Source organism: Ipomoea nil, unplaced genomic scaffold, assembly GCF_001879475.1.
Source record: "Ipomoea nil cultivar Tokyo-kokei standard unplaced genomic scaffold, Asagao_1.1 scaffold2951, whole genome shotgun sequence".
In the NCBI taxonomy this organism is placed as follows: domain Eukaryota; kingdom Viridiplantae; phylum Streptophyta; class Magnoliopsida; order Solanales; family Convolvulaceae; genus Ipomoea; species Ipomoea nil.
Window position 1 is genome coordinate 340,153 of NW_017619379.1, and position 26,741 is coordinate 366,893.

Below are 26,741 nucleotides of genomic sequence, written 5' to 3' on the forward strand. Positions count from 1 at the left end.
GGTAAATCAATATCAATCAGCCAGGGGCAGAACAAAGTAACCAACCAATTCCTCTTATCTCAACATCTCTAATAGCTTGAGCACTACCAGTTGAAAAAAATTTGGGCAAAACCATATCAAAACAAAGAATTATTGGCAGAATAGAAAAGAAAGGCAGATGTAAAGTCATATATATACTCACATCATCATCTCATATAGGCACCAGATGAATAAACTTGGCTGCTATAGCCACCAACGAACCATCAAACATTCATTTATCCATTTTTTATTTCATACTCTTAGTTGTTGGCAAATTCAATGTTTCATTCATTTATCCTAACAGAAATAATAATTAGCTTAGTAGTTCAATAGTTGTGAAGTTAAAACAAAAGGCAACATCTATCAGTCTAATATTCTTTCTGATCTGTTAAAAAAAATTTCATTCTTTGGGGAAATGTGTGCTTCTTCCGCACGTTCTGCAACCTCGATCTGCCTTTTGAAGAATACAAATTTTTAAGGTTCTGAAAGCAATTTCAAGAATACTGACTACAGACAGGATCAATGTAAAATATTTTATTTAATGTCTTACAGAATGCTTAAAATGGATATAAATATAATCAATCTCATGAACAAGTTTTTAGAATACAAATCATCAATATCAATTAGTGAGAGGCACAACTGTTGAAATAACTAATCAAGTTTTCTTACCTCTAGATCTTCAATTCTTGACTACAAGCAGCATAGCTTCCCAGTTTGAATTTTTTTTATTCAATTCTGCAAAACCACATTAGTACTCGGGATTAATTATAGTGCAAGAGGTAGAGAAAAGAAACAGAGATGTAAATTAAAGTAGCTAGTATGATCATCACATATAGGCACCAGATGAGATGAAATGGAAATACCTTCCTAGCTTGCCCCACTCACATATACTCATGAAGTAGAAGATCTTTAATGACCAACATATATCTTCTTCTCCTTCACAATCATTAAATCTTAACCAATGAATTTATTTTTTGTATATGCAACTACATGTTCTGTATTTGGCATGCAGATAAAAATATAAGAGCAAGACACATGTAACCTAACACGTACCGTTTTCCAACAATTATTTACTATGAGGCTGGCTGGCCAAGTCATCTTACATAGACAATTCTGTATGTGTATTCTATGAGTCATCATATTCGGGGCCAAGGATTTTGATCTGTGAAGTTAAAAATAATGCATAAAAACAAATGAGATCAGAAAAAAGAAATACTAAAGAAAGTTAGCATTGAATAGAGAAGAAATAAAATAAAACATGCTTTAGCTTCTAACCTCAACAATACGATCCTTGGATCTTCGTTTCTGTTGTAACTGCTTGGCAGAAGCGATAAGGGAAGAGTTACACCCCTCCAACTCAATTGACTCCAGGAAGTAAATTTCTGCAAAATGCATTGGGATCTGTTCCAAACAATTGCAGGATCTTAAGACTAAGTGGTTGAGCCTCTGAAAGTGCTTCTGGCCAACTACCCACTGCTTGAGTTCTTTAGCTTCAAGGAGCAAGAATCTTAATTCAGAAAATCCTCTTTCAGCAACTTTCCATACAGCTCCATGGAAGGAATTTTCCAACTTGAGAACCATAAGTTGGGGTAACTTGGCAATTACATTTAAATCCCCCTCAGAAATATTAGTCCCACTCAACTTCAACTTCATCAGTCTTGAAGGATACATACACTGTTCTGGAAGGGCTGCATTACAGCCAATGGAAACCGAAACGCTAAGCTTCTCAAGTCTTTCTAAGCAGTCAAAATGATCCAAAATAATAGGATTAATGCAACATCCTCCAATGTGACTAGGGGGCTCTATGTCATCCTTGGGCAATATTTTCAGCTTTTTTATGTTAGGGAACTTGCTGTACACCTTTTGTTTGCAATGAATTGGTCTCACCACCCAAGATAATGTTTGTAGTTTCTTTTTATTTGCACTTGGAGGATCTACCATATATGAATTGCCAAGTTCGAGATGCCTTAAGTTTGGCGGCTTCCAAATACTAGATGGCAAATGGACTGTTGGTGCTCCATTACCATAAACAACAAGTGTCTCTAAATTTGGATTATTTGACACGACATCATCCAAATCCTCAAACCATTGTGTTATGGATAGGTATCTCAGAAAAGCTAAACCTCCTAATTGCACTGGCACTCTTTGAAGTGATATACAAGTATCAAAAGCTAAAACTCTTAATAGCTTGGGAGGAACAAACATTTCAGGATTTTCAAGAAAGAAGAAAATGGAGCGAGGGATGTTGGTACCAAAGAGCACATAATAGTCAAAACTATGTGAGTAAGAACTTAGCCAACGACAGGAATTTGTAAATGTTTTTAATGATAATCCTGAATGTTGCTGAGTATTTACTGCACATAAAATACCTTCTTTTTGAGATTCTCCTACGCAGAAGCTATGTAAGGCACTGTGCATTCTACAAGTCTTTATTTCGCTGATACAACTTTGATCTTCAATTAAGAGAATACTTCTGTCAGTAAGCTCTTGTAAGTACCCATAAGCTTCATCTTCTAACTCCTTATGTTTCAATAATGGCTTCACAAATCCCTCGGCAATCCACAACCTTATAAGCATTTTAACCAGAATTTTTTTACGTTTTGGGAAGACTCCAAAATATAGAAAGCAGACTTTCAAATGATGTGGCAACATATTATAACTAACACTGAGTGCATTGCGATCTAGAAGTCCCAATGACTCTAATTCCTTTTCAATCTTTTCCCACCCTTGTTGTATGTTGTTGCATTTAGATAAACGCTTGGCAACTTCAACAATTAACTGGGGTAATCCATCACATTTCTCCACAACACGGTTCCTAATTTTTTCAAATTTAGGGGCCAAGTGCTCTTCATCAATAGAAAGGATATTACAAAATAGCTCCCAGCTTTCTTTTGGATCTAGCAGAGTCATCTTATGGGTATGGACTTTTAGGTCTAAGTGTCTAGTCACTAGTAATATGCAACTTCCAACTAATCCATTAAAAACACAATCTCTTACGTCAGTCCAAGCTTGCTCCCAAGTTTGCTTGCTCATAATGTTGTCCAAAACAATTAGATACTTCTTACCACCAAAGCATTTGTGTACCTGCATTGCTACTTCATGAGGAGTGCTTCCCTTTTTAATTACATTTGGCTCTTCTACTGGTGTAATTGAGTGAAGAAGTTGGCTTAGTATTCCGCTCTTATTGTACTGTTGAGGTACAGTAACCCAACCTCTTACATCAAAATAGGATGCAACTGATGGATCTTCATACACATTTCTTGCTACAGTCGTCTTTCCAATACCCACCATTCCAACAATTGAGAATATACCTGGTATGGCATAATTTTGAGAAAAGAGTTGGTCCTTTATCACTCTACAATCATGGTGACGACCAACCATTCTGCCCTCAGGCTTTAGAAAGCCGTGCGAGGTGGATCCATCAGATTCAACATTCGTAGAGCTAGCATGTTTTAACCAAGTATTTGATGGTTGAGTTTGATTTGCCTCATCATCATCATCATCATTGCTGCTTCTACTTTTGATTATGTTCAACAACTCTTGTACGCTTTCTGCTGCTTCTTGCAAGGTGTGATGGAGTTTCTGGGAAGCTTTTTTTAGACGTCCGGTGTGTTTGGCTTGAAGGAAATCTTTTAATTGTATTTGGAGGTCATCTTCAGCTTTGAGTGCGAAGTTTGTGATTCTGGTTTCCAATTCTTTGATTGCAGCACCAGAATTATTGGAATTCCTCTCCTTCAATAAGCAGCCTCGCAGGGTAGAAAGTTGCTGTGAGAAATATGCCATTGTTATTGCTGCTTTATCATCAAAACCATACACCTTTGGGAAGTATTGCTCAATTTTTTTGATGAGACTAGTTAAAGCAACACTACACATTTTTGATGAGTACAACAGGTCTGTTGCATATTTTGCAGCTTCTTTCAAAGTTTGATGGAGGAGGAGTTGATGGGAAGCTGCAGCTTTTTCTCCGTGTTGATGAAGGATGAAGTTGCTAAGGTGTAGTTCAATGTCGTCTTCAGCTTTGAGTGCAAACTCTCTGATTTCCACTTCTAAATCTCTGACTTTGAGTACTGCATCACCATCACCACTGGATTCCATCTGGAGAAGGGCTTGCAAATAAGAAAGGTTTTCAAGGAAAGCGTTGATTCCTGCTCGATCATGATCATGGAGAGACAGGCTTACCCTTGCTGTTTTCCGAAGAAACTCAATCTCAATGGTTTTAATCAGAGAAGCTAAAGCAACACAAGCCATCTATCTCTCAATTCCAATCTTTAATTTGCTGGTAATATAAGAATATGTAGTAGTTTTAAGTTTAGGGTTTAGGACACTGAAAACTAGATCCAATATGTAAGTAACAGTCTGATCTGATCTGGAAAGAGCTAATTAATTAGCTTGCTGCCATATATGTTTTTATTGTAATTTTATTAATTAATAATCTAAAATTAAAGTGATTGAGGACATGAATGCATTATATATATATTATATTTCTCCTATCATCTTTTTTCAAACTTTCATTATTATCTTCTGTCCTCCCCACCATGCTTTATTTTGTTGCCTTCTTACCCTGCCCTACCCTACAAATCACTTCCATATCAACCTCATAACTAGGTAGTATATGTTATAGAGTAAATACCCAAAATGGTTACTCGACTATAGCTAAATTCATAAATTGGTCCTTGACTTTCAATTTTAACCAATTAAGTCCTTAACTTTGTAATTTTAACACGATTTGGTCTTCCGTCTATTTGACCGTTTGTTGACTGTGATTTTTGAAGATATATATGTAATTTCATGGTCCATCGTCGATTTTTTAAGGTTTCGGTTGCATTTTCAGACCGCACTGTTACATTTGGATCCACCGCCGAAAGCAATCTGCCAAATCCTGTTGCCTTTCTTCTTCCTCCCTTTGGATTCAATGTAGTTGAGTTCGTACCAGAGTGAAGAAGACAACGTGTTTCCGAACCGGTGCAGCGTCATCCTGGAGGCTTTCATGTGCACCGATGAGAGCTGCAGGTTCTTCTGGAGATCGTCGATGACGGCGCGGGCGCGGGCGTTAATGAAAAAGTGTTCGAAGGACCAAATCGTGTTAAAATTGCAAAGTTAAGGACTTAATTGGTTAAAATTGAAAGTCGATGACCAATTTGTGAATTTAGCTATAGTTGAGGGACCATTTTGGGTATTTACTCTATGTTATATAGCACAAAGAATTTAAGCCCACCACTGAAATTCAAACCTATAATTATATCATGCACCGCGGTGCATAATCGATTATGCATTGCGCTTCAAAACGACGTCGTTTTGTATAATGAAAGAAATGGTACCTGTTTCGTACCGTTCCGCGCCGTTCCGCAAAAATGTAACTCTGTTATTCAGTTTAATTTTGTATACACGGCAGTATCAGTTCAACACAACTACAGTTTCATTTCAATATAATTACAGTTTCATTCGATATTTATACACTCAAATATGTGAAAATGTTATTTAATTTTATTTTATATACACTATAGTTTCATTAAAACACAACTCCATGATCATTTTGATATAACTACAGCTTCATTGCACAATATACACTCAAATATGTGAAATGTTATTCAATTTCATTTTATATATACTGCAGTTTCATTTCAACACAACTAAAGTATCATTTTGATATAACTACAGTTTCGTTGGGTAATATCACTCAAATATGTGAAATTGTTATTCAGTTTCATTTCGTATAAAATGGAGTTTCATTTCAACACAACTACAGTTTCATTTCATTTCAATTGCAGTTTCACTTGATAATATAAAAATAATACGTGAGGCAGTGTCAGTTTAGATACAATATAGTTTCAGTTGGTGTTTAATACACCAAACATGCTCCATTAACAGTAACAGCTGACCGTTTCTTTACTTAAAGAAACGGCGCCGTTTTTTACCGCGGTGCACATCTACGATATAACGACTATTTAAAATGATAACCACGATGCCATCATACTGCATAATAGTTAACAACTAAATAATTCCTTTAATTTCCTATATTATACATTAATTAATATATAAAGTTGGCAACTTTAATAATGCAATGAACTATTTAGTGTTGTATTTTCAATTTATTATATTTTATGAAAAATCATCTTAATTATTTTAAAGAATATTTGTATATCTAAACTTACAACTTATTTTTATATCTAAACTAGTTTAACATCCCTTATTTAACTATATATCACTCTAACAAGTCAGACATTTTTAAAGGTTAATAACATTTTTGGTCTTCAAAATAGGTAAAAATGGTCAAATAATTATTAGTCTACCAAATTGCACGGGTGAAGCAATGTTTAAATATTTTCTTTTCAAATTACTTCTTGAAATTTGAAAAATATTTTGTATTTTAAAATTGACAATTCGAAATTTATTTTAGGGAAAATGACATTTATTCCCACTGAGTTATATACTTATAGCATTTTTTCCCTCTAAATTATTTAAGTGGCTCTTTTTCCTCCTGAAATGTTAAATGGACATATTTACCCTTAAAATAAATATTTAAAATAAATATTTCATTTATTTTTCTTCTCCAACAAATTATTACTATAATTTGGTTCAAACCAAACAGATACTATAGCAACCAAATCAAAATATTCCAATTACAATTTATAATCAAAACGTGATATTTAGAGTTTATTAAAATCGCGAACCGGAATGGCCTGTTCATGTTTCGAACTGAAAAAATAAAATACATTTATTGTTGAATTTAGATTATTTTAAAATAAAAAATAAAATTTTAAAATAAAGACGGTTCAAAATCGCGAACCGGATCCGGAACCGCCGGTTCACGGTTCATGATCCAATTTTTTTTTTTTTCTTAAATTTAATAAATTAAAATCCAAATATTGGGTTCTAGATCTGAATCATAACCAAAAACTTTTAATTCGATTGTTATAGTGTCTGGTTCAGTTCGAATCAAACTGTGGTAATCGCTACATATACGCAATAATTTGTTGGAGAAGTAAAATAAATAAAATGTTTACTTGAAGAGTAGAAATGTCAATTTAATATATTAGGGGGAAAAACCATCACTTTTAAAATAATTGAGGGGACTAATGTGCTTACATAAATAATTGAGGGGAAAAAAGTGCTATAAATATATAACTTAGGGGGAAAATGTGTCATTTTCCCTTTATTTTATTATATATTACTAACAACATCAAATTTGTAATTTGCATTGATATCATCATCAACCAAATGGAATACATTATTCACATTTTTAATGTATGCGCAAAAATATATGCCCAATATTTATATTTTGAAGAATAACTAATAAATTTTTAGTAAGTAAAATCAAAATGAAATAAAACTTATTTATTAATGTCTACAAATGTTATTATCATTAAAGAATATAAAAAGATATATGTTGGATGCAAGTGCATGGTAAAAGTAATTGAAAGATAACGGAAGTTATAACGGTAAGGATATTTTTGTCTAAAAAAATTATATAGTACAACTTTAAAAACACAAAGTACAAAATGGTTAGCACTAAAAATATGGACATGATGGCTTATTTTATATATATATATATATATATATATATATATATATATATATATATATATATATATATATTAGATTAGATTATGCTTCAATATGGCTAACTTGTAAAATAAAATTAAAAAAAAAAACTTCAATTTTTTTTTTAATTATTGAAGCTTCAGAAGCATAATTACCGGCAAGTAATTAAGACAATTTAATAATTAATGTTGGCCGGCTATAATAATTTTTAAAAAAAATTACAATATCAACACTAACATTGAAAGCTTCAACACACGTTTAGCATTTCAAAGAAGAATAAAAATATATTGATCGTGTTTTTTTTTTTTTTTTTCTAAAAAAAAATGGCTTAGGTATATCACTACGTACTTCTTCTTTCAAAAGGTTGAATTCACACTTCGATCCGACAGAACATTTGGCATGATGTAAATCACAATTACTCAATGATTCAACAGATGCCAACTTAACTTTTGACATAATTCCCATGTTACTGCCACCAAAATTCGAACCTTGGTCGCTTCTCCCAAATACTGCTGCTGAACTATTGAGCTTAGTCCACGAGGACAATATCACTACATACTACTCAATAATGCTTATGGATCAAAAATATTTTTTTCAAAATATTAATTATCACATGAATTCTTTTAATTGCATAACATCTTCTTTTCCTAAATACTGTACTGAGTTAAGCCCATGTGACTAATTGGAGGACATCTTCTTTTCATTTATGGTAGGGATAGCCAATATTAATGTTCTACAAAATTCTAAAACTTTATTAAAAATGTCATAATAGTCAATAGGATGTAACTTTAGACCATATATTGCTCATTAGTTAAAACAAAAAAATTATTGAAAAAAAAGGAGCAAAACCTATCTTTAGATTCGAATAGCAAATGAGACATCCAAACAACTCCAAATATATATGTTTTTATATATAACTAACAACTCTCAATTTGTACTATGTATTGGCATCATCATGAACTTGTAAAAATAAAAATAAAAAATTAAAGTCTACAAATGGTTGCAACTTATAGGACAAGAGGAATGATAGATGTCAACAAATAACAAAGAGAAAAACTCTTAAGAACCAAATTAATTTATAAGTTTTCTAATCGTATTTTCAAAATTGGAAAAAACTAAGGACTCATTTGGTTCACGGAAAATATTTTAAGGGAAGTGGAATTGAAATTCCATTGAAAAATAATTACTAGGAAGATGAATTTCATTGTTTGGTTAGTGGAAAAAGAATTGCTTGGAATACTAATTCCATTGTTGGGTTAGATTTGGAATTATAAGGAATAACGAGTATAAAGACCTATATGCCCCTACAAATTAATAAGAGTAATATATAATTAAAAAAGAAAACAAGAGTAAAATAGGCAATTCATATCACTTTTTCTTCCCATATTTCATGGAAAACAAAATCCTTGGTCCAACCAAGGATTTTGTTTTCCTCAAATTTGAAAAGAATTCATTTTCCAATGGAAAATGAATTCTATGAACCAAACACTAGAAAACAACATTTTCCTCCACTTTAAGAAAAATATTTTCCTTTGGAAAACATTTTCCATGAACCAAACATCCTCTAAGTGTTGGAAAAAATAGCAAAAATGATATTGTAAGTGCTATTTTGTGGTACAAATATATGTAGGGTCCACTTTCGCTTTGTGTAAGGTCAAAGTGGATTTGGGTTCTTCATAGTGAGATAAAGTGATCAATATATTATTCACTCAAAACGGATAATGGGTGAATGAGAACTTGATTCTCAAAGTAGACGCATTTGAGTTGGAAAATAGAGGTGGAAAGGCTTGTAAAAAAACACTTGTCTCATATTGAAAAAAGAAAGGGATTTGCACCATGGCACGAATACTGGGTTTAACTGTCGCCTAGCACCAATTCAAAGAAGGTAGCAAATAAAATTTTAAAGAAAGAGTATTTCGCTTGACTTGTAGTAACACTTAACCTGGCTTGAATTATAAATATTAAGAATATTAAAAGCTATTTCAAACTCCATGTCTCTTATACTTCTTGCATGTGAGCATTTTTTCTATTATTGCTTCAATCCATGTGACATTTGGGACTAACCAAGCATGCCAGGGATGACTATGCAGTGTTCATGTGAAAGAATCTAGTACAAAATTATTTAATATTTTAACTTTTATATTTAATTTTAAAAGAATTTCACTATTGTACATGTATCAAATTTGGTCATTAACTATTAATATTTTTAAATTAAATGGATGACTATGTAATTTATATTACATTTGGTCTTGTCATCTAATTTTGTTGCCCAAGTTTCCGGTCAACTATTGTCGAAATTTCAATGACGAAACAATATTCCTTAATTAAAAGAGTATTTTCGGCCAACTATTACATGAAAAAAATTATTTTTCTCGTTGAAATTTCAGCAATAGTTGGCTGAGAAATTAACCAGAAAATTAGACGGTATGACCAAATGCGATACAAATTATATAGTCATGCACCTAATTTGAAAATATTACTCCGAGTTAATTCCCAAAATGGTCCTCCGACTATGGCCTTTTCTCAAATTGGTTCCTTGAGTTTTAAATTAACCCAAAGTGGTCCTCTGACTATTGAATTTTAAGTCAAAATGGTCCTCCGTTAGTTTTGGTGTTAAGTGGGTGTTAAAATGAGGGGTAAAACTGGTAATTAAGGATTTTCACTATAGTTAGAGACTTAGAGGACTACTTTGGGTGCAATTAAAAGTCACAGGATCAATTTGAGAAAAGACCACAGTCGGATGACCATTTTGAAAATTTTCTCTTTATAGTTCAAACATGACTTTGTACTCATTTTTTTTATTGAAAGGGGTTAATCTTGTACTTATTTTCATTTTATAAATAAACAATCTTTTTACTTTAATTGTTAGCCTGTACTCATTTTTTTTTTTTATTAAAAGGGATTGATCTTGTACTTATTTTTATTTTCTAAATAAACAATCTTTTTACTTTAATTGTTAGCTTGAATTTTTTTTTTTTAAAAAAACATAGAATAATAATTTTGATTATTAGCCTAGTACTTATTGATAGTGTTAATACACGTGGACCTAAGGATAATCTAAATGACCTAGCTCGAGAACCGACTGAAGGCGGTCGGGCAACTCTGGGCTAAATCTTTTTAATCTTCCAAAAGTCCTATCATCCTAGCCCTCGAGGAGTATTTATAGCATTCCTCCCCATCGACATGTAGTACACGCGTTATCCACGTGTCACCGTGCAAGTTTAGCCTTTTGTCGGCTCCTCTCATTGGCATGTGTCTTCCCCTCACCTTTGGCGCTAAGGTAGGGCGACTGAGAAGATCTGGATCGGGACAAAGGGGTCGGGCAAAGAGGTCGGGCAAAGAGGCCGGGAAGAGTAGAGCGATTTAGGTCAATGCGAGTGGAACAACGATGATCGAGCAAAGCCCACGTGGAGGTGTCGGTCGGGATTTATCCTACTAAGAGCCCCCCCCCCCCCCCCCCAGCCTGGATCGTTTTGACAGCTCGGGAAAAACGGTCTAAGATGAAAGGCCAGGTCATTATTTGGAACCTGAACCGATCCCTTCCACGTGGCTATCTCGATGACGTCACGACCACGTGCCGGCTTGCGGTTGCCTCGTGATCTATGAGAAACTTCTCGGATTCGCTAAGCCATTCCCGCCCAAATAATCTCCTATAAATAGAGACGCATGAGCTTCCTTTTACTCTTTCACCACTGTAGAAATTACTCAGACGTTCCCGAGCCATTCATATTGCAAGCACTCGAGAACTTCCGCCTTCACTTCTCCAGTCTTCAAAACTAACTGGTAAGCTTTCGTCGCCTTCTTCATTCGAGGGACCTTGGCTGGTATTTACTCTTAAGAAAAAATATAATTACATAAATCATACTACAAATCAATTTTGGGTCCACAATAGACCAATGCAGGACGTTGGTGGCTTCGTTTACTTATTGCTCATTAAGTTATGTTTCTAGACAGGTTAATTCGTCTACACATGTTTTAGCTTCTTTAGCTTTTACTCAGGACCAGTTTATGTTATGGGATTCAATCCCTCCTTACTCTATTGCTGCTTTGCTTCATTAATACAATCATTTATTGGTTGGCTTTCAAAAAAAAATACTACAAATCAATTTTTTTTTTTTTTTTACTATAATTGTAAACAAACAAGTCATATATTATTGATAATTTTGTACTGATCTTATAATCAAATAAATATACATTTTCAAATATTAAAGTTATTTATGACTTCATCTTTAATTTTATTATATAAATATATAATAAAATAAGTTTATCTGTGCATCACACGAGTAATTTACTAGGGATAGTTAAATAAATTAGTTTAGATATAAAAATAAGGGGGGTGTATTCAATCATGACTTTTGTAGAGTTTTAAAGACTTTTAAAATGATTGATTTTAATAAACTTTGATTGACTTTCATAGAGTCGTTCAAAACTTTTTAAAACTTTATAAGACTCTATAAAAGTCTTTATAAATAACATTCATAGACTTTTATCAACTTTTTATTTTAAAAAATCTACAAAAGTCATTGAAATTATAAATTGAATACATCCTTACAAACTTTCAATGATTTTGATTCTTAACATTTATAATTTTCTTACAAAACATTTATAATATATCATAAAATTCTTCTTATTATATAGTTCTTCACCCAAATCTAATATATATATATATATATATATATATATATATATATATATATATATATATATATATATATATATATATATATATATATATATATATATATATATATATATTATACTTGATATATTGCTAGGCATCATGCAAAGAACTATTATTTGCAATAGCAATTTGAGACAACGAACAACATCAATGTAAAGTTTAGGAAAGAGAGAAAAATTGGTAGAGTTTAGGTATGAGGAAAATATAGGATAATGAAGAAAAAAAATAATTTTATTGAATTTAGATAGGTTTATAAAGTTTAAATATGGAGAAAATGGAGTTTAAATAGAGAGAGAAAACATTCAAAGTTGTCAGAAAGAAAATTTTGAAATCTTGAGGTTGATGGTTGGATTTCAACTATTTATATTTGAGAATGAAAAGTCTACAAAAGTCCTAAAATTAAAAAGTCTACAAAAGTTCATAACTTGTTGAATACCACATGACTTTTAAAGACTTTTAAAGACTCTTTAAAAGTCTTAATCGAATACCACATGACTTTTAAAGACTCTTTAAAAATCTTGATTGAATACCGCCTGACTTTTAAAGACTTTTTAAAAGTTTGAATTGAATACCTCCAAACTTTTAAAGTTCATAAAAGTCTTTAAAACTCTACGAAAGTCATGATTGAATACACCCCCTAAGTTGTAAGTTTAGATATACAAATATTTTAAGAAATAGTTATGACGATTTTTCAAAAATATATAATAAATTGAAAAGTAACGGCAAATAGTTAATTGCATTATTATAGTTGCCAACTTTATATATATATATATATATATATATATATATATATATATATATATATATATATATATATATATATATATATATATATATATATATATACTAGTTTTTTACGCGCATTGCGCGATTGTGATAATGCCTAATGTTTTTTTTTATATAAGTACTTTAAAGTATATCAATGCAAGATTATATTGGAATTGTTCATGCATAGATAATTCAATATTGAATTTGTGTATTTAAATAGGTAATTCTAAGTTTACAAATACAAGATAATATAGTCAAGATTGATTATAATTGTCAATAAAATAATTGTATAGGTATGTTTAAAATCAAATACGGGACATAAGGGAGAACAAATAAAAATTAGGGCATAAAATATTAAATATATACTAATATTGAAGAGCTAACTGCTGATTGTCAAACAAGGACATTGCAAGATAGTTTCTCACTTCAATTTGTTGTGTGATTTGAATACTATTTTTGTCAATATATCGCCCAAGTAGTTAATATGATTGGCTTAATTATTTTATTTATTTATTTTTATTTTTTAAAAACAATTATTATTATTATTATTATTATTATTATTATTATTATTATTATTAAATATATGTATACCCTTATGTCATTTTACATGTTAATCTAAACATTTAAAATTTTCAAATATCTTTTTACCAACCGTTGATATAATTCGCTGGTCAAATGTGCTAATATAATCTGCTAACGCTAACCGCTAATTGCTGATTGTCGAACAAGGACATTGTGAGGTAGTTCTCACTTCAATTTGTTGTGTGATTTGAATACTCTCTTTGTCAATAAATTCTTCAAATTGTTAATATGATTGGTTTTATTAATTATATATTTTTAATTTTTCATGGTATTAATAAAATACTTGGTAAATAAATATATAACATTATTTTGTATTATAACTTTGATATTTTAATTAAAAAATAGTGCACAAAAAATATAATAGACAAGGTAGTGAATATAATCAATTGATGAATTTGAATGTAAAGTATTTATACATTGGAGAAATATAAAGTTAATATAACTAATAAAATTATTTTTCTTAATTAATTTATTGATAATGAATTTTTTTTAATAAAAATATTGTAGGGACAATGTAGTGAATATAATCAATTGATGAATTTACATGTAAAGAATTTTTATATTGAAGAAAAATAAAGACAATATAACTAATGAAATTATTTCTCTTATTTAATTCATTGATAATGAATAATTATTTTTTGAATAAAGACATTGTAGACACATAATTCTAAATTAAAAAAAAATGCATATGTATTATTTTTTGTTGTAGCTACTAAATTATTATTTGATAATTTAATAACAGTAAAATAGAGTACTAATTATGCCAACTTTGATTGGGATGGGGTTCGAACCAAAGACATTTCTTATAATCAATGAGTAAGTTAACGGTGAACTAACAAAAATTAACGAAAAATATAATATTTAACGGAAAAATTAACCGATAATTATATTCATTAAGGATAAATTAGTAAATCTTAAGGAAAAATTAAAATCTGATCAATCTGAACCATTCATTTGATTAAAAAATTTGACCGCCATTTTTTCTACCCATTATAGGGGCAATTTATATCCCGCACCACGGTGCGCGTTGCATTGTGCGCCCAGATGCAAAACGACGTCGTTTCAGATTTTTATTTTTTTTTTAAAGTTTCGCTACCCAGTGTTTGGCGGTTAATTTTCCTTAAAAAAATCTCATGTTAAAAAATGTACATAATGTTATACATGAATGTACATAATTGTATAACAAAAAATATACATACTGTTTTTTAAAAGATAATACACATAATCTAACATAATACATAATAAACATAAACTTTTAACATAATACACAAAATTTCCTGATTCGGATGTACATAATTGTATAAAAAATGTACATAATTGTATAAAAAATGTACATAATAAAAAATATACATAATTGTATGAACAAATATACATAATTGTATGAACAAATACACATAATTACAGCAACTTCCTACCGCGCCTCTCAAAACGACATCGTTTTGGGAGGCGCGCGGCGCGCTGTGGTGTAGGGTATAACGATTGCATTATAGGCCTAACTCTCTTGGGCTCTTATTAGTATACTAGTTTTTTACGCACATTACGTGATTGGGATAATGCCCAATGTTTTTTTAAAATAAGTACTTTAAAGTATATCAATGCAAGATTATATTTGAATTGTTCATGCATAGATAATTGAATGTTAAATTTGCGTATTTAAATAGGCAATTCTAAATTTACAAATGCAAGATAATATAGTTGATTATAATTGTCAATAAAATAATTGTATATGTATGGTTGAAACCAAATACGCGACATAAGGGAGAGCAAATAAAAATTAGGGCATAAAATATTAAATATATATTAATATTGAAGAGTTAACTGCTGAATGTCAAACAAGGACATTGCAAGATAGTTTCTCACTTCAATTTATTGTGTGATTTGAATACTCTTTTTGTCAATAAATCCCCAAATAGTTAATATGATTGGCTTAATTATATTTTTTATTTTTTAAAACAATTATTATTATTATTATTATTATTATTATTATTATTATTATTATTATTATTATTATTATTATTATTATTATTATTATTATTATTATTATTATTATTATTATTATTATTATTATTATTATTATTATTATTATTATTATACCCTTAGGTCATTTTACATGTTAACCAAAACAGCTAATTTTTTCAAAAATCTTTTTACCAACCGTTGATATAATTCGTTAGTCAAATTCGATAATATAATCCGCTAACGCAAACCGCTAACTGCTAATTGCTAAACAAGGACATTATTATTATTATTATTATTATTATTATTATTATTATTATTATTATTATTATTATTATTATTATTATTATTATTAAATATATGTATACACTTAGGTCATTTTACATGTTAATCTAAACAGCTAATTTTTTCAAATATCTTTTTACCAACCGTTGATATAATTCGCTGGTCAAGTTCGCTAATATAATCCGCTAACGCTAACCGCTAATTGTTGATTGTTAAACAAGGACATTGCGGGGTAGTTCTCACTTCAATTTGTTGTGTGATTTGAATACTCTCTTTGTCAACAAATCCATCAAGTAGTTAATATGATTGGCTTTATTAATTATATTTTTTTAATTTTTTCATGGTATTAATTAAAATACTTGGTAAATAAATATATAGCATTATTTTGTATTATAACTTTGATATTTAATTAAAAAATAGTGCACAAAATATATAATAGACAATGTAGTGAATATAATCAATTGATGAATTTGAATGTAAATAATTTTTACATTGGAGAAATATAAAGACAATATAGCTAATAAAGTTATTTCTCTTAATTAATTCATTGATAATGAATAATTTTTTTAATGAAGACATTGTAGGGACAATGTAGCGAATATAATAAATTGATGAATTTGAATGTAAAGAATTTTTATATTGAAGAAAAATAAATATAATATAACTAATATTTAATTTAGAATTTTTATTTAATTTATTGATAATGAATACTTTTTTTTTTTATTAAAGACATGGTAGACACATAATTTTAAATTAAAGAAATGCATATGTATTATTTTTTGTTGTAGCTACTAAATTATTATTTAATTTAATAAAAGTAAAATAAAGTACTAATTATGCCAACTTTGATTGGGATGAGGTTCGAACCTAAGACCTTTCTTATTGAAATCAATGAGTAAGTTAACGGTGAACTAACAGAAATTAACAGAAAAGATAACATCTAACGGAAAATTTAACGGATAATCATATTCATTAAGGATAAATTAAGAAATTTTAAGGAAAAATTAAAATCTGATCAATCTGAGCCATTCATTTAATTAAAAAATTTGACCGCCATTTTTTCTACCCATTATATAGGCCTAACTCTCTTGGGCTCTTATATATATATATATATATATATATATATATATATATATATATATATATTATATATATATATATATATATATATATATATATATATATATATATATATATATATATATATATACTAGTTTTTTACGCGCATTGCGCGAGTGAGATAATGCCCAATGTGTTTTTTAAATAAGTACTTTAAAGTATTTATCAATGCAAGATTATATTGAAATTGTTCATACATAGATAATTGAATGTTGAATTTGCGTATTTAAATAGGTAATTCTAAGTTTGCAAATGCAAGATAATATAGTCAAGATTGATTATAATTAATTTTCTATAAAATAATTGTATAGGTATGGTTGAAACCAAATACGGGACATAAGGGAGAGCAAATAAAAATTAGGGCATAAAATATTAAATATATACTAATATTGAAGAGCTAACTGTTGATTGCCAAACAATGACATTGCGAGATAGTTTCCCACTTCAATTTGTTGTGTGATTTGAATACTCTGTTTATCAATAAGTCTCCCAAGTAGTTAATATGATTGGCTTAATTATATATTTTTTATTTTTTTATATTTTAAAAACTTTATTATTATTATTATTATTATTATTATTATTATTATTATTATTATTATTATTATTATTATTATTATTATTATTATTATTATTATTATTATTATTATTATTATTAGGTCATTTTAAATATTAATCTAAACAACTAATTTTTTCAAATATCTTTTAATTACCAACCGTTGATATAATTCACTGGTCAAATCCGCTAACGCTAACCGCTAACTGCTGGTTGTCAAACAAAGACATTGCGAGATAGTTCTCACTTCAAAACGCTAACCGCTAACTGCTGATTGTCAAACAAGGACACTTCAATTTGTTGTGTAATTTGAATACTCTTTTTGTCAATAAATCGCCCAAGTAGTTAATATGATTGGCTTAATTATATTTTTTTATTTTTTAAAAACAATTATTATTATTATTATAATTAAATATATATATATATATATATATATATATATATATATATATATATATATATATATATATATATATATATATATATATATATATATATATATATATATATATATATATATATATATATATATATATATATATATATATATATATATATATATACACCCTTAGGTCATTTTACATGTTAATCTAAACAGTTAATTTTTTCAAATATCTTTTTTTCAACCGTTGATATAATTCGCTGGTCAAATCTGCTAATATAATCCGCCAACGCTAACTGCTAACTGCTGATTGTCAAACAAGGACATTGCGAGGTAATTCTCACTTCAATTTGTTGTGTGATTTGAATACTCTCTTTGTCAACAAATCCCTCAAGTAGTTAATATGATTGGCTTTATTAATTATAATTTTTTAATTTTTTCATGGTATTAATAAACTACTTGGTAAATAAATATATAGCATTATTTTGTATTTTAACTTTGATATTTTATTAAAAAATATTGCACAAAAAGGATAATAGACAATGTAGTGAATATAATCAATTGATGAATTTGAATGTAAAAAATTTTTACATTGGAGAAATATAAAGACAATATAACTGATAAAATTATTTTTCTTAATTAATTTATTGATAATGAATAATTTTTTTTTAATAAAGACATTGTAGGGACAATGTAGCGAATATAATCAATTGATGAATTTGGATGTAAAGGATTTTGATATTTGAGAAAAATAAAGACAATATAACTAATACAATTATTTCTCTTATTTAATTTATTAATAATGAATAATTTTTTTTGAATAAAGACATTGTAGACACATAATTCTAAATTAAAGAAATGCATATGTATTATTTTTTGTTGTAGCTACTAAATTATTATTTAATTTAATAAGAGTAAAATAGAGTACTAATTATGCCAACTTTGATTGGGATGAGGTTTGAACCTAAGACCTTTCTTATTGAAATCAATGAGTAAGTTAACGGTGAACTAACAGAAGTTAACGAAAAAGATAATATTTAACAAAAAACTTAACGGATAATCATATTCATTAAGGATAAATTAGGAAATCTTAAGGAAAAATTAAAATCTGATCAATCTAAGCTATTCATTTGATTAAAAAGTTTGACCGCCATTTTTTCTACCCATTATAGGCCTAACTCTCTTGGGCTCTTATTAGTATATATATATATATATATATATATATATATATATATATATATATATATATATATATATATATATAGTAGATAGTAGATATATATATATAGTAGATATTATTATAATAATTAATTAATGTATAATAGGAAAGGAATTGTACGTTTAGCTATGAGGTTGATAATTGATATTGAACTATGGAAGTGATGTGTAGGGTAGGGCGGATAAGAAGACGACAAATAAAGCATGGCCGGAAGGACAGATGATTATAATGGAAAAAAAAGCTGAGAGGAGAAATAATGCATTCATGTCCTCTATCACTTTAATTTTAGATTATTAATAAACTTTATAAGCTAATTTAAGCTCTTCTCAGATCAGAGTCTTGCTTGCATATTTGATCGATCTAGTTTTTCAGTGTGCAATACCAAAACTTAAAACTACATACATATTCTTACCATCCAGCAAGTTAAATTAAAGATTGGAATTGAGAGATAGATGGCTTGTGTTGCTTTAGCTTCTCTGATTAAAACCATTGAGATTGAGTTTCTTCGGAAAACAGCAAGGGTAAGCCTGTCTCTCCATGATCATGATCGAGCAGGAATCAACGCTTTCCTTGAAAACCTTTCTTATTTGCAAGCCCTTCTCCAGATGGAATCCAGTGGTGATGGTGATGCAGTACTCAAAGTCAGAGATTTAGAAGTGGAAATCAGAGAGTTTGCACTCAAAGCTGAAGACGACATTGAACTACACCTTAGCAACTTCATCCTTCATCAACACGGAGAAAAAGCTGCAGCTTCCCATCAACTCCTCCTCCATCAAACTTTGAAAGAAGCTGCAAAATATGCAACAGACCTGTTGTACTCATCAAAAATGTGTAGTGTTGCTTTAACTAGTCTCATCAAAAAAATTGAGCAATACTTCCCAAAGGTGTATGGTTTTGATGATAAAGCAGCAATAACAATGGCATATTTCTCACAGCAACTTTCTACCCTGCGAGGCTGCTTATTGAAGGAGAGGAATTCCAATAATTCTGGTGCTGCAATCAAAGAATTGGAAACCAGAATCACAAACTTCGCACTCAAAGCTGAAGATGACCTCCAAATACAATTAAAAGATTTCCTTCAAGCCAAACACACCGGACGTCTAAAAAAAGCTTCCCAGAAACTCCATCACACCTTGCAAGAAGCAGCAGAAAGCGTACAAGAGTTGTTGAACATAATCAAAAGTAGAAGCAGCAATGATGATGATGATGATGAGGCAAATCAAACTCAACCATCAAATACTTGGTTAAAACATGCTAGCTCTACGAATGTTGAATCTGATGGATCCACCTCGCACGGCTTTCTAAAGCCTGAGGGCAGAATGGTTGGTCGTCACCATGATTGTAGAGTGATAAAGGACCAACTCTTTTCTCAAAATTATGCCATACCAGGTATATTCTCAATTGTTGGAATGGTGGGTATTGGAAAGACGACTGTAGCAAGAAATGTGTATGAAGATCCATCAGTTGCATCCTATTTTGATGTAAGAGGTTGGGTTACTGTACCTCAACAGTACAATAAGAGCGGAATACTAAGCCAACTTCTTCACTCAATTACACCAGTAGAAGAGCCAAATGTAATTAAAAAGGGAAGCACTCCTCATGAAGTAGCAATGCAGGTACACAAATGCTTTGGTGGTAAGAAGTATCTAATTGTTTTGGACAACATTATGAGCAAGCAAACTTGGGAGCAAGCTTGGACTGACGTAAGAGATTGTGTTTTTAATGGATTAGTTGGAAGTTGCATATTACTAGTGACTAGACACTTAGACCTAAAAGTCCATACCCATAAGATGACTCTGCTAGATCCAAAAGAAAGCTGGGAGCTATTTTGTAATATCCTTTCTATTGATGAAGAGCACTTGGCCCCTAAATTTGAAAAAATTAGGAACCGTGTTGTGGAGAAATGTGATGGATTACCCCAGTTAATTGTTGAAGTTGCCAAGCGTTTATCTAAATGCAACAACATACAACAAGGGTGGGAAAAGATTGAAAAGGAATTAGAGTCATTGGGACTTCTAGATCGCAATGCACTCAGTGTTAGTTATAATATGTTGCCACATCATTTGAAAGTCTGCTTTCTATATTTTGGAGTCTTCCCAAAACGTAAAAAAATTCTGGTTAAAATGCTTATAAGGTTGTGGATTGCCGAGGGATTTGTGAAGCCATTATTGAAACATAAGGAGTTAGAAGATGAAGCTTATGGGTACTTACAAGAGCTTACTGACAGAAGTATTCTCTTAATTGAAGATCAAAGTTGTATCAGCGAAATAAAGACTTGTAGAATGCACAGTGCCTTACATAGCTTCTGCGTAGGAGAATCTCAAAAAGAAGGTATTTTATGTGCAGTAAATACTCAGCAACATTCAGGATTATCATTAAAAACATTTACAAATTCCTGTCGTTGGCTAAGTTCTTACTCACACAGTTTTGACTATTATGTGCTCTTTGGTACCAACATCCCTCGCTCCATTTTCTTCTTTCTTGAAAATCCTGAAATGTTTGTTCCTCCCAAGCTATTAAGAGTTTTAGCTTTTGATACTTGTATATCACTTCAAAGAGTGCCAGTGCAATTAGGAGGTTTAGCTTTTCTGAGATACCTATCCATAACACAATGGTTTGAGGATTTGGATGATGTCGTGTCAAATAATCCAAATTTAGAGACACTTGTTGTTTATGGTAATGGAGCACCAACAGTCCATTTGCCATCTAGTATTTGGAAGCCGCCAAACTTAAGGCATCTCGAACTTGGCAATTCATATATGGTAGATCCTCCAAATGCAGATAAAAAGAATTTACAAACATTATCTTGGGTGGTGAGACCAATTAATTGTAGACAAACGGTGTACAGCAAGTTCCCTAACATAAAAAATCTGAAAATTTTCCTGAAGGATGACATGGAGCCCAGTCACATTAATGGATGTTGCAGCAATCCTATTACTTTGGATCATTTTGACTGTTTGGAAGTGGTTGAGAAGCTTAGCATTTCGTATTCTATTGGTTTGAATGCAGCACTACCAAAAGAGTGTATGTATCCTTCAAGATTGAAGAAGTTGAAGTTGAGTGGGACTAATATTTCTGAGGGGGATTTAAATGTAATTGCCAGGTTACCCTATCTTGAGGTGCTCAAGTTGGAAAATGCTTTCCATGGAACAGTATGGAAAGTAGCTAATGGAAGATTTCATCAATTAATATTCTTGCTCCTTGAAGCTAAAGAACTCAAGCAGTGGGTAGTTGGCCAGTACTTTCAGACGCTCAGGCACTTAGTCTTAAGATCCTGCAATTGTTTGGAACAGATCCCAATGCATTTTGCAGAAATTTGCTTCCTGGAGTCAATTGAGTTGGAGGGGTGTAACTCTTCCCTTATCGCTTCTGCCAAGCAGTTACAACAGAAGAGAAGACCCAGGGATGTTAAGGTTAGAAGCTAAATCATGTTTCTTTTTATTTCTTTTTTATTCAATGCTGACTTTCTTTACAAAATCAGTTAGTATTTCTTTTTTTCTGATCTCATTTGTTTTTGTGCATTATTTTTAACTTCACAGATCAAAATCCTTGGCCCCGAATATGATGACTCACAGAATACACATACAGAATTGTCTATGTAAGATGACTTGGGCGGCCAGCCTCATATATAGTAAATAACTGTTGGAAAATGGTATGTGTTAGGTTATATTTTTATTTTCATGCCAAATACAGTACATATACAAAAAATAAATTCATTATATTGGTTAAGATTTAATGATTCCTCACTAATGGAATTAAGAAACCAGCAGATCGAGTATCTAGAAGTTGGTCTTGAAAGATGGGCTGAAGAGCTTGGTGTTAAAAAGACGGTGTATAACTTTTTATTAGCAAACATTATATTTGAAGGAGAAGAAGATGTATGACTGGGGCAAGAATTATGTGATGATCATACTACTTTAATTTACATATCTATTTCTTTTATCTACCTCTCGCAATTAATATAATTAATCCCGAGTACTAATGTTCTTTTTGCAGATTGGTATGTCAATTGAATACGTTTTTGAAAACATTTTCAAACTGGGAAGCTAAGCTGCTAGTAGTCAAGTATTGAAGATCTAGATCAAGGTAAGAAGACTTGATTAGTTATTTCCTTCTAATTGAAGGATGGATGTGTTTTGTTCCAACTAAAACTTTAAATTCATAGTGAGACTACACTTATTGTTTTATTTTGTTCATCAGTTCTGTCTCTCACTAGTTGGTATTGATGATGTGATGATCATACTACTTTACATCTCTGATTCCTTTCTGTTTTGCAATTAACCTGAAGTACTAAAATGCTTTCACAGATCGGTATGCAAATTGGATACCATTTTGACAAATTTCCAAAGTGATAGTTCATGCATTTTGAAAGGCCTCAAATTAATCAAAGATTTAACTGTGATTCTTGTTTCAAACAAAGGGCTTTAGATCCTGTAGTCGTTCTTCAGGTGAGGTTTTAACCATTTTGTTTGAAGCAATTGAAATCTATAGACTATAGATGCATCGAGATATTGATTACATCCATTTTAGGCATTTTGTAAGGCATCAAATCAAATATTTGACAGCGATCCTGGTTTCATAAACATCACTCTCAAATCCTAAAGTTAGTCCTCAGGTAATTTTTTTATTTTAAGTAACTGAATGCTCTAGACTGCAGATAATGCATTGTATGAACTATGAAATGGCTTGCAGAAAAATTGTATTCTTTATAGAGGTTGTAGAGCCTGCAGAATAAGCATGGTTTTCCACAACAGAGAATGGAAAGGTTTTCAATAGAGAAATTATATTGCTTTAATTTGTATTTTACCTTTGACAGACAGACAAATAGTTTCTCATTTGCAGGCGATTAAAGATAGACGATGAAGAATGTTTGAGGTTAGAAGCTACGTATAGTACAACTAACATGCTCCAATTCATTCTTAATTTTTTACTTTCTTTATAAAAGCTTTTACTATTTCTTTCTCCGATCTTATTTCGTTGTCTTATTTTTCTATAGATCAAAATCATCGGACTTGATTATGAGGAATCACTACTTAAAAGATGAGTTGACGGAGCTCACAGTGAATTTACTGTTGTTTGAAAAATATATGGTACTTATGCAAATAAAGACATATTGCAACTAACATACTATTTGATATATAATAAAACATGACTAATTTTCTGGTTTAATTTCTCATTCAAAAGCTATTGTTTGAATTGACAGCCAAATGTTTCTGATTTTGCAGGGCATTAAGCATAAACTTGCTCAATCCCGGCCAGATAATCGAAAGATGCAGTATATATGATAATACCCGGTTTTCTCAAGGCAATGGATAGCTGAATAGTAGGCTACTATCTTTAATTTGCTCAAGATGCTATTGCAGAATATGCTAATAGATGGTGTTGAAACACAAGCTAGATGCTATTGCAGAATATGCTAATAGATGGTGTTGAAACACAAGCTAGATGCTATTGCAGTTTGCAGAATAACTCAAGCATACTGGTAAATCCTCTGACTAGGAATAAATATAATTTGCAAATATTACCTTGGGTGAGACTAGCAAGCTGAAATGGGAAGCTAATAAACTCGAGCATGCATGATTGTAATTTCAATGTCTAAAGTGGTTAGTTTTGAGATATATATGTTATTATATGGAAGATCAGAGCTCCCTTAGCTTGATGTTTAACCGAATATTTGACATTGCGGCCGGTCAATTAAATTGGATTAGTGTGGCCCTAGCTTTACGTTGTAGCTTCTGCTAAGCGTATTTGAGACTAGCAAGCTGAAATGGGAAACCCCCCCTTTTTTTTTTCTTTTTTTCTTTAGATTAGAAGCTATATAGCATGTTATCCATTCTGGATTACTTCTGAAATCTACTCAAGTACAAAGAGTCAATGCCACTTGAACTCACAATCTCCCAAATGGGAGAACGACTTGGTGCTACTAGACCACAAGGTCCTTGGAAAACATTTTCTACTTAAACACATTATAATTACTAAGTATTTGATTCAAATTACAATTATTATTTCAATGTTCGACAAATAGATGTACTTGAAGTAAACTTTCAAAAAAAAAAAAGATGCACTTGAAGTAAAAGAGTAATATATCATCCGCAATCTCCGCATCACGCCGTGTTTCTTCCGATCATGATCTCCGATCGTGATCTGTAATCGTGCTCCGTTTCGTGCTTTCTGATTGTGGACCTCTCTCTTAGCCGTGTCTAAGAGAGGTTTCTCCCTAGGCGTCTAAGCTAGGGTTTCTATTTATTTGTGGCGCTTGTTCTGATGGAGATCTCAACACTAATCTGTACTACTTTGGTCATCGCGACGATTCGTTTCCCTCTGGTCATCATGGATATCCGGTAGATTGAGGATAGATGTGCGGACCTGACAATCACTGAGGAGGAATCCGGTGGGATGGAGGCGCGAGACATCCATTCCAATCATGATGCGGCGATCCAACATAATCTCGTCGGTCGCTTCCTTACAGATCGACCGATAAAATTCGAGCACATGCAACAGGTCTTGACCTCGGTTTGGCGTCCGGTGATGGGCATGCAGGTAGTGCCATTATCAGATGAACTATTCATGTTCCAGTTTCCCCACCCGAAGGATCTTTAGAGGGTCCTTGATGATGGTCCATGGACGTTCGAGAATAACATGCTGGTCTGCGAGATTGTGCCGATCAATGTCAGGCCGGAAGATGTCAGTTTGGACTCTGTCTCGTTCTGGATTCAGATACACGGACTACCGGCTTTGTACGCAACTACTGATTTCCTCACGAAGATTGGGAATTATGTGGGGACCTTCGTTACTTTAGATCCATTTAATTTTGGAGGTGCCTGGAGAAGCTTCTTTCGAATCAGAATGCGTCTGAATGTTGCGACACCCCTGAAGAGACGGCTGAAGATGTTGCGGAAGGATGGTACGTCGCAGTGGGTCTCTTTTCGTTATGAGAGACTCAGTACGTTCTGTTTCGGTTGCGGGGTGCTAGGCCATTCCGATAAGTTATGCAAAAGGGTGTACGAAGAAGGCATTCTCCGTGAGGCTTTTCCATTCGGGGCGTGGATGAGGGCAGGACCTCAGCGACGGGTGAAGCCTGTAAGGGCAAAGTGGTTGCTGCCAACCTCAACGCAAAAAGCTGTAGAGTCCAACATCCTTGCCGCCAGTCCGTCTCCCTTGACACTGGTGGCCATGGAGGAGAGCGGGGTTCTACAAGGCGATCTAAAACGTCGCAGAGAGGAGGATGGGTCAACGGCTAGCCCACAGGATGAAGATGTAACCATGGGTGAGAACTCAAAAAACGAGATGATGGCGGTCTGGTGGACCAGGCTCGCCAAGCCAAATGAGTATTATCAGCTGGAACTGCCGGGGAATGGGTGGTACCCGGACGGTTCGTGAATTATTGGGCATTGTGTCCAAGCAGCGGCCCTTCTTCGTCTTCTTGATGGAGACGAAGGCGAAAAGTTTTCGAGTGGAACAGGTGCGAGTGAAATTAGGCTTTGAGGGGATGTGTAGTGTGGACCGTGCGGGTTTAGGTGGGGGTCTGGCGTTGTTCTGGAGAGATGCAAAAGGGGCACTACTACACAGAACGCTTTTAACGTCGGCTAAATTGGGCTTTTAACGTCGGCTAAAAAGCAACGTTGTTCTGGGCGAC

At 31.7% G+C, this 26,741-nt stretch overlaps 2 protein-coding genes across 7 annotated transcripts in view; one reads left to right on the forward strand and one right to left on the reverse strand.

The window, feature by feature from the left end:
- The window catches only part of LOC109162588 (putative late blight resistance protein homolog R1A-4), a 121,948-nt gene that overhangs the window by 68,510 nt on the left and 26,697 nt on the right, over positions 1-26,741 (reverse strand). The window contains exons 2-4 of one of the 2 annotated variants that reach the window (XR_002051115.1): positions 1,935-4,100; positions 1,294-1,300; positions 1,072-1,180 (exon numbers count right to left, since the gene is read on the reverse strand). Coding sequence is in view for 1 of the 2 variants with exons in the window: in XM_019311265.1 (XP_019166810.1) it covers positions 1,294-1,300; positions 1,935-4,100 (2,173 nt within the window). In the remaining variant the exon portion in view is untranslated. The remainder of the gene's footprint in view (positions 1-1,071; positions 1,181-1,293; positions 1,301-1,934; positions 4,101-26,741) is intronic. The other variant, XM_019311265.1, reaches the window with a different exon arrangement.
- On the forward strand, positions 19,363-24,878 carry LOC109162587 (putative late blight resistance protein homolog R1A-4). 5 transcript variants are annotated; one of them, XM_019311257.1, is made up of 9 exons: positions 19,363-22,518; positions 22,645-22,757; positions 22,876-23,005; positions 23,102-23,191; positions 23,413-23,553; positions 23,636-23,720; positions 23,922-23,980; positions 24,102-24,195; positions 24,331-24,878. In XM_019311257.1, the coding sequence occupies exons 1-2, from the start codon at positions 19,558-19,560 to the stop codon at positions 22,705-22,707; spliced, it is 3,024 nt and encodes a 1,007-aa protein (XP_019166802.1). In that variant the 5' UTR covers positions 19,363-19,557; the 3' UTR covers positions 22,708-22,757; positions 22,876-23,005; positions 23,102-23,191; positions 23,413-23,553; positions 23,636-23,720; positions 23,922-23,980; positions 24,102-24,195; positions 24,331-24,878. The 5 variants fall into 5 exon arrangements, with proteins under 5 accessions (XP_019166802.1, XP_019166804.1, XP_019166803.1 ...); XM_019311259.1 differs by having other exon boundaries at positions 23,948-23,980; XM_019311258.1 differs by having other exon boundaries at positions 22,876-22,983.